This window comes from Vombatus ursinus, unplaced genomic scaffold (genome assembly GCF_900497805.2).
Source record: "Vombatus ursinus unplaced genomic scaffold, bare-nosed wombat genome assembly UNPS02014785.1, whole genome shotgun sequence".
Classification (NCBI taxonomy): domain Eukaryota; kingdom Metazoa; phylum Chordata; class Mammalia; order Diprotodontia; family Vombatidae; genus Vombatus; species Vombatus ursinus.
In genome coordinates this window covers 8,188,958-8,199,951 of record NW_020954563.1, presented here as the reverse complement: position 1 = coordinate 8,199,951, position 10,994 = coordinate 8,188,958, and the positions used below count along the sequence as shown (strand labels likewise).

Here is a 10,994-nt window from a genome sequence, read left to right as displayed (position 1 = left end):
TGTTGTGATGAAGAGGCAGTCCATTTTAGGCAGGATAGATGGTTTATTTTTTAAACAATATTTTATTTGTAAAGACATGTAAAGGCAATGCTTAACATTCATTTAAAAAAACCTTTGAGTTCCAAATTATCTCTCTCCCTACCTTACCTCCCCCTTGCCTGAGATAGTAAACAATATATTATGGGTTATACTCATTCAATCACACAAAATATATTACCATATTAAGCATATTGTGAAAGAAGACATAGACTCAAAGAAAAAAAATCCACAAAAAAATACAGAAAGTGAAAAATAACATGCTTCGATCTGCATTCAGACTCCATCAGTTCCTTTCTCTGGAGATGAATAGCATTTTTCATCATGAGTCCTTTGGAGTTGTCTTGCATCATTGCATTGCTGAGAATAGTTAAGACATTAACAGTTGATCATCATACAATATTGCTGTTATTGTGTATGATGTTCTCCTGGTTCTACTCACTTCACTTTGCATCAGTTCGTATAAGTCTTTCCAGGTTTTTCTGAAACCAGCCTGCTCATCATTTCTTATAGCATAATAACATTCCATTACATTCATATACCATAACTTGTTCAGCCATCCCCTAATTGATGGACATCCTCTCAATTTCCAATTCTTTGCTACCACAGAAAGAGCTGCTATAAATATTTTTGTACATATAGGTCCTTCCTCTCCCCCCTTCACTTAAAAAAAAAATCTCTTTGGGATACAGACCTAGCAGTGATATTGCTGGGTCAAAGAGCATACACAGTTTTATAGTCCTTTGGGCATAGTTCCAAATTGCAGGAGAGATGGTTTATGCAAATATATGGAGGCAAAAGACGATAACACATCAAGTTCAGGGAACAACTAGTAGCCCAGTTTATCTAGGAAATAGAATGCATGAAGGGGAATATTATAATATAAGAACGAAGAGGTAGGTTAGAGCCAGACTGTAGAGGACCTTGGAAACTGGTTAAGGAATATTTCATTCTACAGATAATAAGATATCCCTAGATCCACCAAAAGTTTTTTGAGCAGGGGAATGACATAGCTAAATCTGTGCCTTAGGAAGATGATTTTGGCAGAGAATTGGGAGGGATCAGTGGCAGAGAGACCAATGAGAAGACTATTGTAATCATCCAAGTGAAAGGGGATGAAGACCCTAACTATGAAGGTGGTCATGTGAGTGGAGAAAATGGGATAGACATAAGGGTCGTTGTGGAGGTATAATTTATAAGATTTGGCAATGATTGGATGTAGAGGTTGAAGGAAAGGGAAGAGTCAAGGATGATGCTGATGTTATGATGCTATGCTACCCTCAACAGAGATAGGGAAAATAGAAGGAGGGAAGGGTCTGGTGTGGGGGGTGGCATAGAGATAATGAGATTCATTTTGGATGTGTTGAATTTGGGGTACCAATGGGATATCCAAGTGCAAAGGTCTAGTACACAGTTGGAAATGATGAATAGGAGTTCAGAGGAAATATGAGGGCTGTATATACAGATTTGGGTGTCACCTGCATAATGGTTATGATTGAACTTATGGAAGCTTATGAGGAGATCAAGGGAGAGAGTATAAGGAAGAATATCTTCCGGTCCTGTTTCTGAATTTCTGGATTTCATAATTCTGTCTGTACTGTCATCTCATTCTTGTACTTCCCTCAGTGCCTGGGGCCTCCTTGCCCTGGAACATTCTATTACCACTGTTCAACCTGGAGTACCTGTCTGCAAGGGCTCAGGCCAGCCTGCCTTCATTGCCCTTCCCCATTGCTAACTTGCTTGACTTCAGAATCATGGCCATGGTCCAATCATGGTTCAACTTCTCAATTCCCTTTTGTGTGTTGTCTTCCTCTCTTAGAATAAAAGCTCCTTGGGGCCAGGGATTTTCGTTCTTTTTGCTTATACAGTCAATCCTCATTGTTCATAGATTCCATATTTGTGAATTCCTCTAGTCACTAAAATTTATTTGTAACTCTGAAATCAATACTTGAGACACTTTTCTGGTCATTCTTGGACATGTGCAGAGTGCGGAAAAATTTGAGTCACTCTATGCGCAGGCTCCCAGGGGAGGTCAAACAAGGCAATGCTCTGTCTTCTTGTTTCAGCTCTCATCCCAGTAAACACATGTCTTTTTTGCTGTCTATTTAGTGCCACTTTTTTTTTTTTTTTTGCTTTTGTGTTGGTGATTTAGCTGTTTAGAATGGCCCCCAGGCATAGTGCTGAAGTGTTCTCTAGTATTGCCTAAGCACAGAAGGCTGTGATGTGTCTTATGGAGAAAGAATCTGCATTAGATAATGCTTGAGTTATAGTGTCGTTTGCCATCAGTTTAAGGTTAATAAATCAACAATATTGTGCATTCAGAAAAAGGAAGAGGAAATTCCCATATAATTATGTGTAAGAAATATATGTTAAATAAGGTGACTTTAATTTAAACAGAAACACATAAAACAAGGTTATGTATTGATTAGTTGATGAAAATGTAGTGATCAGAGGCTCTCAGAAACCAAACCCTGTTATCTGCCCTAGGAGATATTGCTAATTCAGTGTTTGTGGCAACTTTATAGAACATAAGTGCTGCAAATGACAACAATTGGCTGTATCTGTATCACGAGCACTTTACACAGTCCCTAGCATACAGTAAGTACTTAATAAATGCTTCTTTCCTTTTTGTCTTCCTTCCAAGGGTGGAACCTTGAAGGGCATCTATACTGAAGGGCAGAAAGGCTATGACAAATCAGCCAAGGACAATGAAAAAGAGTGGTTAGACAAGTCAGAGGAGAGCTAGGAGATAAGTCAGCCAAACCAAAGGAAGAAAAGAGAGTCCAGATTCTACCCCTGCTTCTCTACCCCTTTTCCTCCATTTTTTTTAAACAACATGCTCCTACCTTACTAAAAATCCTTATTACCTGCCTATAGAATTCCTGCCAGCTCTTTCTCTTCCAATCCAACCCTTTTTATGAATGTTTCCAGAATAATCTTTTTTTCCCCTTTTCTTTCTTTTTTTTTTTTTACAAATAGATTTGATCAGGTGCTCAGAAATCTTCAGGGTAAAGTTCAGATTCATTCATTTGTCTGACACGCACAGTTCTCTACAATTAGACACTGCCCCACCTTTTCAGCCTTATATCATATTCCATCACACATTCTCTGCTCCAGCTACACTGGACAACTTTCTATATGTAGCTTCTCCCCTCCCCAAACACATCCTGGTGCGCTCTCCCACTTCTACTATCCCTGGAATGAGCTTCCTCCTTTCTTCACCTTTTGAATTCTTGAAGGCCAGCCCAAATGCCATGTCTTTCAGGAAGCCTTCCCTGATTCCCTGCTACCAATAATAGTAATAAATAATATTTGTGTAGTACTTCAAAGTTTGTTACATGTATACGTCTCTTATTTGTTATACTTATTTGTTACACGTATAATTATCTTGTTTAAGCCTTGTGACAAAACCAGGAGGTAGGTACTGAATTAACCATTGTCTCCCTCAGACCTCATATAGCACTTTGTTTTGTTCCCCTCCAATGCACTTATCATGTATTTTATATTATAGCTATCTATGTTGGTATGTTCCTCCCTTTGCAAATCGTAAATTTCACTGAAGCCAGAACTCTGTCTTATCTAAGTTGTGTTGTTGGTTTTTTTTTTGGAAGGGGATGCGTTGTTAGAGTACTGCCAAGCACAGATTAAGCACCTTATAAATATTTGGGTTTGTTTTTCCAGTTCAACAAATATTTAAGCAACTACTTTGTGCAAAGTAATGTGTTAGGCACTGGGGAGGCAAGACAAAAATGAAACTATCTTGGCCCTCAAAGAGTTTACATTGTATCATGAAGAGGTGTAGTTTCCTCCAGAAGACAAAAAACTTTGGAAGGACCCTGGGTCTTTGGAGTAGGGAAATTCACAGGGTTTTTTGTTTTGGTTTGGTTTTGTGCTCGGCAGTGTTTCCATCTCTGGTTGAAATCTGAACTTTAGAAATAGAGGGTTTTATGCTTAGCCCTAATGACCATGACCCACCCCTAAGATATATCTCTGAAAATTCTGTGAATTTCAAGAAGCATACAAAGTGAAGTGCCTTAGCTCAGCCTGGGAAAATGCCCCAGGGTCAGCTCAGGAAGGAGTGGGTCTGGAGCTCCTAAGTGAGGTCAGTATCCAACCGCTCCCAGGGAAAGTTGACAGGTCGGTTCCATCTTTTGGCTTTTGAGTATTTTTCGTCTGCTGGTTCCAGTAAACCATCTGACCTTGGAAGTTCCTCTGACTATGGGAGGAGGGCAAGGCAAATGGAGGGAGGAGGGGAGACATTCATAGCTCCTTCTCTAGTACAGGTAGACTGTTGCCTAAATCTGACAGTTTCAGATCTTGCCTTCCCGCTGGCCAATCCCACTTGGCGGTGTTTAACACCAAATAGAAACACCTTTTATTGACTGTCCTTGGGCCCAGGCTCTTGGTTTGATCCCTGATACTGCCTGAACTATGGTCCCACCTCCAAAGAGGCTTGAGGCCAAGGTGAAGGGTGCTCAGTCCTGCTTACAGTCAATAACTTAGAATCTGGAATTTGAGGCCATGAATCTGCCACATTCCTTTCTTATTTCTGTATTTGACTTTCTCTGAGTAGGCAAATATAACACACCAATGCTCTCTGACTAATGCTGACAATAGAACCGTGGAGGGGACTGGAAGAGAGGGTATAAATAAAACTTTTAATGAGAGCAAAGTTTCCCATAACCTTGGCACTAAGCCTGAGAAGGGGGAAGGAGAGGAAGAAAAGAGCGGGGCTGAAAGTCCCTGGACAGATTTTAATTCCCTTACTTTTATTGAGAGGGTGTATTCGCTCTTTCTCTGGTCTTCCTTTTCTCAAATTACTACAAAGTTGTGTGTGTGTGTGTGTGTGTGTGTTTGGTGTGTTTAGCTATTAAGGACAGACCAGGACTGTAGGAGATACAGTATGGTATTGTGGAAAAAGCCTACGGCTAAGTTGTATAACACTGGATATGTCATATCTTTTTTCTAGGCCTCAGTTTCCTCATCCGTAAAATGAGAAGATTTGACTAGGTGAATGCTGAACGTCCCCTCCATCTCCAGCATTCTGTTTCTTATATTTTAGGGACCTTTCTAACTCTTAACATTCTGTGTTCTAAGAACCTTTCCAACATTCTATATCATAAGGTCTCTTCTAGGTGGGTGCAGTGGATAGAACACTAGACTTGGAGTCAGGAAAACTCATCCTCCTGAGTTCAAATCTGGCCTCAGACACTTACTAGCTGTGTGAGCCTGGGCAAGTCATTTTACCCTGCTTGCCTCAGTTTCTTCATCTGTAAAATGAGTTGGAGAAGGAAAGGGAAGAGTACTCCAGTATCTTTGCCAAGAAGACCCCAAATGGAGTTGCAAATAGTCAGACACGATTGAAAACAACTGAACAACTACCACAACAAAGGCTCTGCCATTCTGTGTTAAAAGGTCTCTTTCAGCTCAGAAATTATATGATATAATATGGTGAAAAAAGTGCTGGATTTGGCACCAGAGGATCCAATTTCAAATCTCACCTCTATCATTTACTGCTTATGTGCCCGTGAAAAAGTTACTCCTGTGAAGTGGGTTGGACTGGGTGACCTCCAAGGTCGCTTTCCAGCTCTGTGAGACTGTGACTCTATTTGCCCTTCAGGGCTTGGATTTCTCATAGCTATCAGCGGTGCCACTGACAGCTGTGAGTCTAGGAATAATCCTGGTCTTCAGGGCTCTCTTAAGGTCAAACCCCACGTCGAAATGAGAATCAGGGTGCTTAACACTTTCCCTGAGTAGGCAGAAGGACTTCTCCCACCCTCCCCGCCTTGCCTCAACTTGCCTCCCCCCCCCTCCCCGAACCATGTCATTACTGAACTTCCAATGTCAGGTCCTCCCTGGTGGGGCAAGTGGGTTGGAGATGGGTGTGTTGTAACAGCCGGGGAAAGGAGGCAAAGGTGAGCGAGCTGTGTGCCCAGCTGATCTGATCCCTCCCCGGGCCTCTGCTGGCTGTTTGTTACACAGAAGAGAAACTTCTCCATTGCTGCCTGGTGTCACAGGTTCCCAGCACTGATTGCTGGCTTCTGTCATCACTTGGGGGCCAGTCCTTCCTCTGGGACTGGCTGAAAGCTGATTTGGGCTCATCATTTTCCGTTGATCTTTAATACTAAGTTATTGGGGAATGATGAGTATGTAATAGGTCTCTTCTAATTGTCAGCTAACTACAATTGCTTGGCTCTGCAGAGCTCACAGACCAAGGGATTCCGAAGATTTTGAGGTACTGCAGTCTCACCCTCTGTTTATGAAGCTTGGCTATTGGAAAAAAGGCCTTCTATATTTTCCTTTGTTAAAAATCAGGGTGGAGGCTTAAGGATGGGACCCCATGCTCTGAACTGCTTTTAGCACACCTGTACTAAGAGTCAGGAAACTCAGATTCTAAGTCCAGGCCCTGTCACTAATACAATATGACCTCTGTCAGGCTTTTTCCTCTCTCTCTGGGCCTCAGTTTCCTCTTCTGGAGGATTGAGTTTGATAATATTCAGGGCCCCTTCCTGCTCTCAAGTTCTGTGGGTTGATGGCCAGCTGCCTCTACCAAAATGTAGAGAGAGTTGTGACTGAAAGTTCCCTGGCCTGGGCCAGGTGTTCAGAAAAAGGGAAAGGAGGAGGGTGTCATTTCTGAGACTCGGTGATGATTTTGGTGTGGAGAAAGGTTGGATAAATAAAAGGACCTGAGCAGGAATCCTGGCCTTCCCTTCTTCCACACCCCTGCTGTTGGGGCTCTTGGCTGACCTGTTCCTTGTCATAAGGTTCACATTCCTGTGAATTTCTCCACACCTCCCCCCACCTCCCTTCTCTGTACTTATGAGGACTAAACTGTAGGAGACCAGGAAGGCTCTGATGGGGAGGGTGAAAGGGAATAACTTTAGTTTGAAGGAAAAGAACTGAGCAATTAAGGGGCCTAATGGATGGGGCATTGAGCCCTATCAGACATTACTGGCTCCAAGCCCCAGAGAGGGCAAAAGGGATCAGCCACTAGGCTTGAGAGGGATTCGAGTGACCCTTAGGGATGCAGGAGGCTGGGCTTTGCAGCCTGAACATTGAAGTGTGGAGGTTTACTGTACCTGGGAACTCTCATTTGATTACTTAAGTATTCAGAGGGGGGGAGAGGGGGAAGAGAATGGGAAAGGAGAGGAAGAAGGGAAAGGCAGGGAGGAAGTTTTTAATCCCAGTCTCTTTTTTTCCTCTTCTCTAGTCTGCAGTGCTGACAGATTTGCTGTTTTACAATGGATCCTTCTGCAAGCCCTAGCCTCCAGGTAAGCTGAAGTTGGTATTGCTGCTATACAATACGTTCACATTTTCATTTTAGGGCCCCAAGTTCTAGTGTTCAAGGTGTAGGCCCTTTGGGGTTGCTGGGAAGGAAGTTACATGGATATATTTTTATGCACTTCCAAAGTCAATGCATCTGTTCTCAGAGGAAGTAAAAAAAGAAATTTCTTACTTAAAAAAAAAAAAGAGATTTTTGAGGTATTGCTTATAGTGAGTGACCTTTGGGAAGAAGGCCTTCTATATCTACTCCTATTAAAAATGAGGGTGGGGGGCTTGAGGGTGGGACCCTATGCTCTGAACTGCTTTTAGCACACCTGTACTAAGAGTCAGGAAACTCAGATTTTAGTCCAGGCCCTCTAACTAACACAGTATGACCTCTGGCAGACTTTTTCCTCTCTCTGGGCCTCAGTTTGCTCTTCTGGAGGATTGAGTTTGATAATATCTAGGGTCCTTTCCTGCTCTCAAGTGGCCTACTGATTATATTGAAGTGTGGAGAGACTTGTGGCTGGGGCAGGTGTTTAGAAAAAGGGAAAGGGGGAGAGTGTCATTTCTGAGACTGGGTGATGATTTTGGTGTGGAGAGAAGGAGGACAAATTGAAGTACTTGAGTAGGAGGCCTTCGACCCTATCTGTGGTGCTGCGAGATTTGCTGTTTTACAATGGATTCTTCTGTAATTTCTACCCTCCAGGTGAGTTGAAACCAGTTTTGTTTTGGAGCAAGCCAATAAATCCCATAATCATTTACTGAGCGTTTACTATGTGCCAGGAACTGTGCTAAGCTCTGGGGATACAATTAATAAAAAGAAAGACAACTGTGACCCTCAAAGAGCTTGCAATCTAAAGGGGAAGACAACATATAAAAGGAGGCAGAAAAGGGTAGGAGGAGATACACCAGGAGCCCATCCCAGAGAGATGGGGTCGGGATCATTCTTGCTTTTTAAAAATGATGCAGGGGGGCAGCTAGGTAGCACAGTGGATGGAGCACCAGCCCTGAAGTCAGGAGGACCTGAATTCAAATCCGGCCTCAGCCCAAACATTTGACAATTAACTAGCTGTGTGACCCTGGACAAGTCACTTAACCCCAATTGCCTAAATATAAAATAAAATAAAATGATGCCAGGGGAGATCTCTAGAGAAGGAAGTGGGCTGAAGTGTTGGGAATTTAATTTACTTAAGCCCAGCACTATGATGCCCTTCTTGCCTACTCTCACCCAGGAGAGAGGTCACACTGGGAAGGGTAGAGTGAAAGGGGCAGTGCATGTAGAGTCTGGGGACCTGGGTTCAAATCCTGGCTCTGTCACTTACTATTTGTGTGACCTTAGGCAAGTCACTTCACTTTTATTGGCCTTAGTTTCGTCTGCAAAGTAGAGGCCAGAACAAATGAGCTCTAATGTCCTTTCCATCTCTAAATCTATGAACCTATGATGGAACTGGGATTTTATCCCAGGTGAAGGTATGAACTGTGTGGTAGGAGTAGAGGGTCACTGTAGAGTAGAGGTGAGAGTAAAGTCTGGAAAGATAGGTTAGAGGGGGCTGGGGATGACATAGGTTTTTATTCATATGGTTAAGATGTCTGGCATAGCTCATTTTCTAGTAGAGACTGGATCTGAGGTTACATTGGTGGAGGAAATTCCCAGGTGAATAGATTCCCTGTATCAATGCTGGTCAGCACCTGCTTTGCAACTTCTAGTCCTATTTTGCGTGAAAAATTGGTTTGGGTTAAATGTAAGTCGTGTTTTATAACTGAAAATTAGACATTAGGTATGCAATGTGGATAATAGGGTAGCGATATTGAAGATGGGATTCCTTCTCAAATTAAAAGCTGAATTCGCTGACTTCTGAGATTTTTCCAATCTACGGCCCTTAAAAGATTTCAAGCTCTCTGGGATTGGCTCAGGCTGCATAGGAAGGTGTCTCTGTCTTTCTGTTAGAAGAGAGCAAGAGAAAGGATTCTCCTTTCCACCAGACTCCTGAAGACTCAAAGGGCCTAAGCTTTTTATTTATGTTCTCTGAGGATATCTGTGTTTTTAATACTCTTTCCTTTTGCTAAACCTCCTTCCTTTTCTAGAAAGGAAATGGTTCATGTATCACTTTATTTTCAACCTTTCTTTATCTAGTCTGCCAGATCTAATGCATTGAGTGGAAGTATCACTGCATGAGTCTTATACATTGATGAGGTCTAGAGGTTGAGGAGTATTGGGACCCTGAGATCACGATACATGGGTCCTGCACAAAAGAAATTCGACCCAAGCCTTCTTTCAGCCAAAGACAAGATTTATTAAAGATCTGCCATATTAGCTAGACTCTTAAGGAATCTGAGCATCTATGAGCTATTGGTTAGATTATAAAAATCTGAGCAATGGCTAGATTTTAAGAATCTGAGCACCTTAATGGAGACAAGATGGACCTTATATACAGAAAGACTGTGGAAGGGATCTAGGAGTGGCCAAGTAGTTTGGGGTGACTGGAGGAGGGGTCTAAGAAGGATGTGATTGGGAGTGGCCAGTAAACTGGAGTGAACAGAACGCCTGGGACCTGGACTGCAGGGCCGAGGGAGAATGGAATCTAGGATTAAGGGTGGGAAATGGCCAGGGGCCATAGGGAAGACAATGGAGAGCTAAACTAGATTAAGGGTAACAGAATTGGGAGACTGGGTGTAGCCACAAAGAAAGGCCAGTTGATGGGATTATAGCCTCAGGCAAACGCCAGAGATTTGACCGCATGGGGAAAGTCCAGGGTTTTTCCTTTTTGGGATTTAGCTCCCATCCTCATCAATAGCACATAACCTTCCCGGGTTGTTGTGAAGATAGAATGAGGTAATATGTGTAAAGTGCTTTCCAAACCATAAAGTACTATATAAATGCTATTATTATATGAAATAATATTATATGAAATGAGTCAAGAAGCTTTTATTAAGCACCTGCTATGAGCCAGGTGCTGTGCTAAGCCCTAGAGATACAAAGAAGGGCAAAAACAGCCCCTTTCCTCAAAGAGTTTACAATCTAATGGGAGAGACAGCAATGCAAACAACTATGCTATATCTATATCTTTATCTATATATACACACACATACATACATATATATATCATATATATACATACACATACATATATTATACATATACATATATACTTATACACACACATATACATTAGCTGTGTGACAGGGCAAGACAGACACTTAACCTCTGTCTGCTTTAATTTCCCTACCTGTAAAATAGGGATAATAATAGCACTTACTTCCCAGAATTATCAAGATAAAGTGAGATATGTGTAAAGTGCTTTGTAAGCCTTTTGTTGTTGTTGAGTTGTGTCCAACTCTTCATTATTATGTGGACCATATCGTCCATGGGGTTATCCTGGCAAGGATACTAGAGTGGTTTGCCATTTCTTTCTCTAGTAGATTAAGGCAAACAGAGGTTAAGTGACTTGCTCAGGGTCACATAGCTAGTAAGTATCTGAGGTGGGATTGAATTCAGGTCTTCTTGACTCCAGGTTTAGCACTCTATCCACCAAGGCTCCAGAGGTTCCCAAAGTAGGTAATACTGCCCCTGGGAGGTGCTGGAATGATGGGGTGGGTGGGGGCAGTAGTACCCTCAGGTGTAATTGAAGGGCATTGAATAAAAATAAGGGGGCAGTGGAAGCATAAGGAAAGAAAAGAAGATAAGAAAATTT

General features: G+C 42.2%; 1 protein-coding gene across 2 annotated transcripts in view; it reads left to right on the top strand.

Annotated features, from left to right (window-relative positions):
• Positions 1-10,994, top strand: part of SGK2 (SGK2, serine/threonine kinase 2) — a 55,747-nt gene that overhangs the window by 2,841 nt on the left and 41,912 nt on the right. For both annotated transcript variants that reach the window (XM_027867352.1, XM_027867351.1), the window contains exon 2: positions 7,247-7,307. In XM_027867352.1, coding sequence (XP_027723153.1) covers positions 7,278-7,307 — 30 coding nt within the window. In that variant the 5' untranslated portion in view covers positions 7,247-7,277. The remainder of the gene's footprint in view (positions 1-7,246; positions 7,308-10,994) is intronic.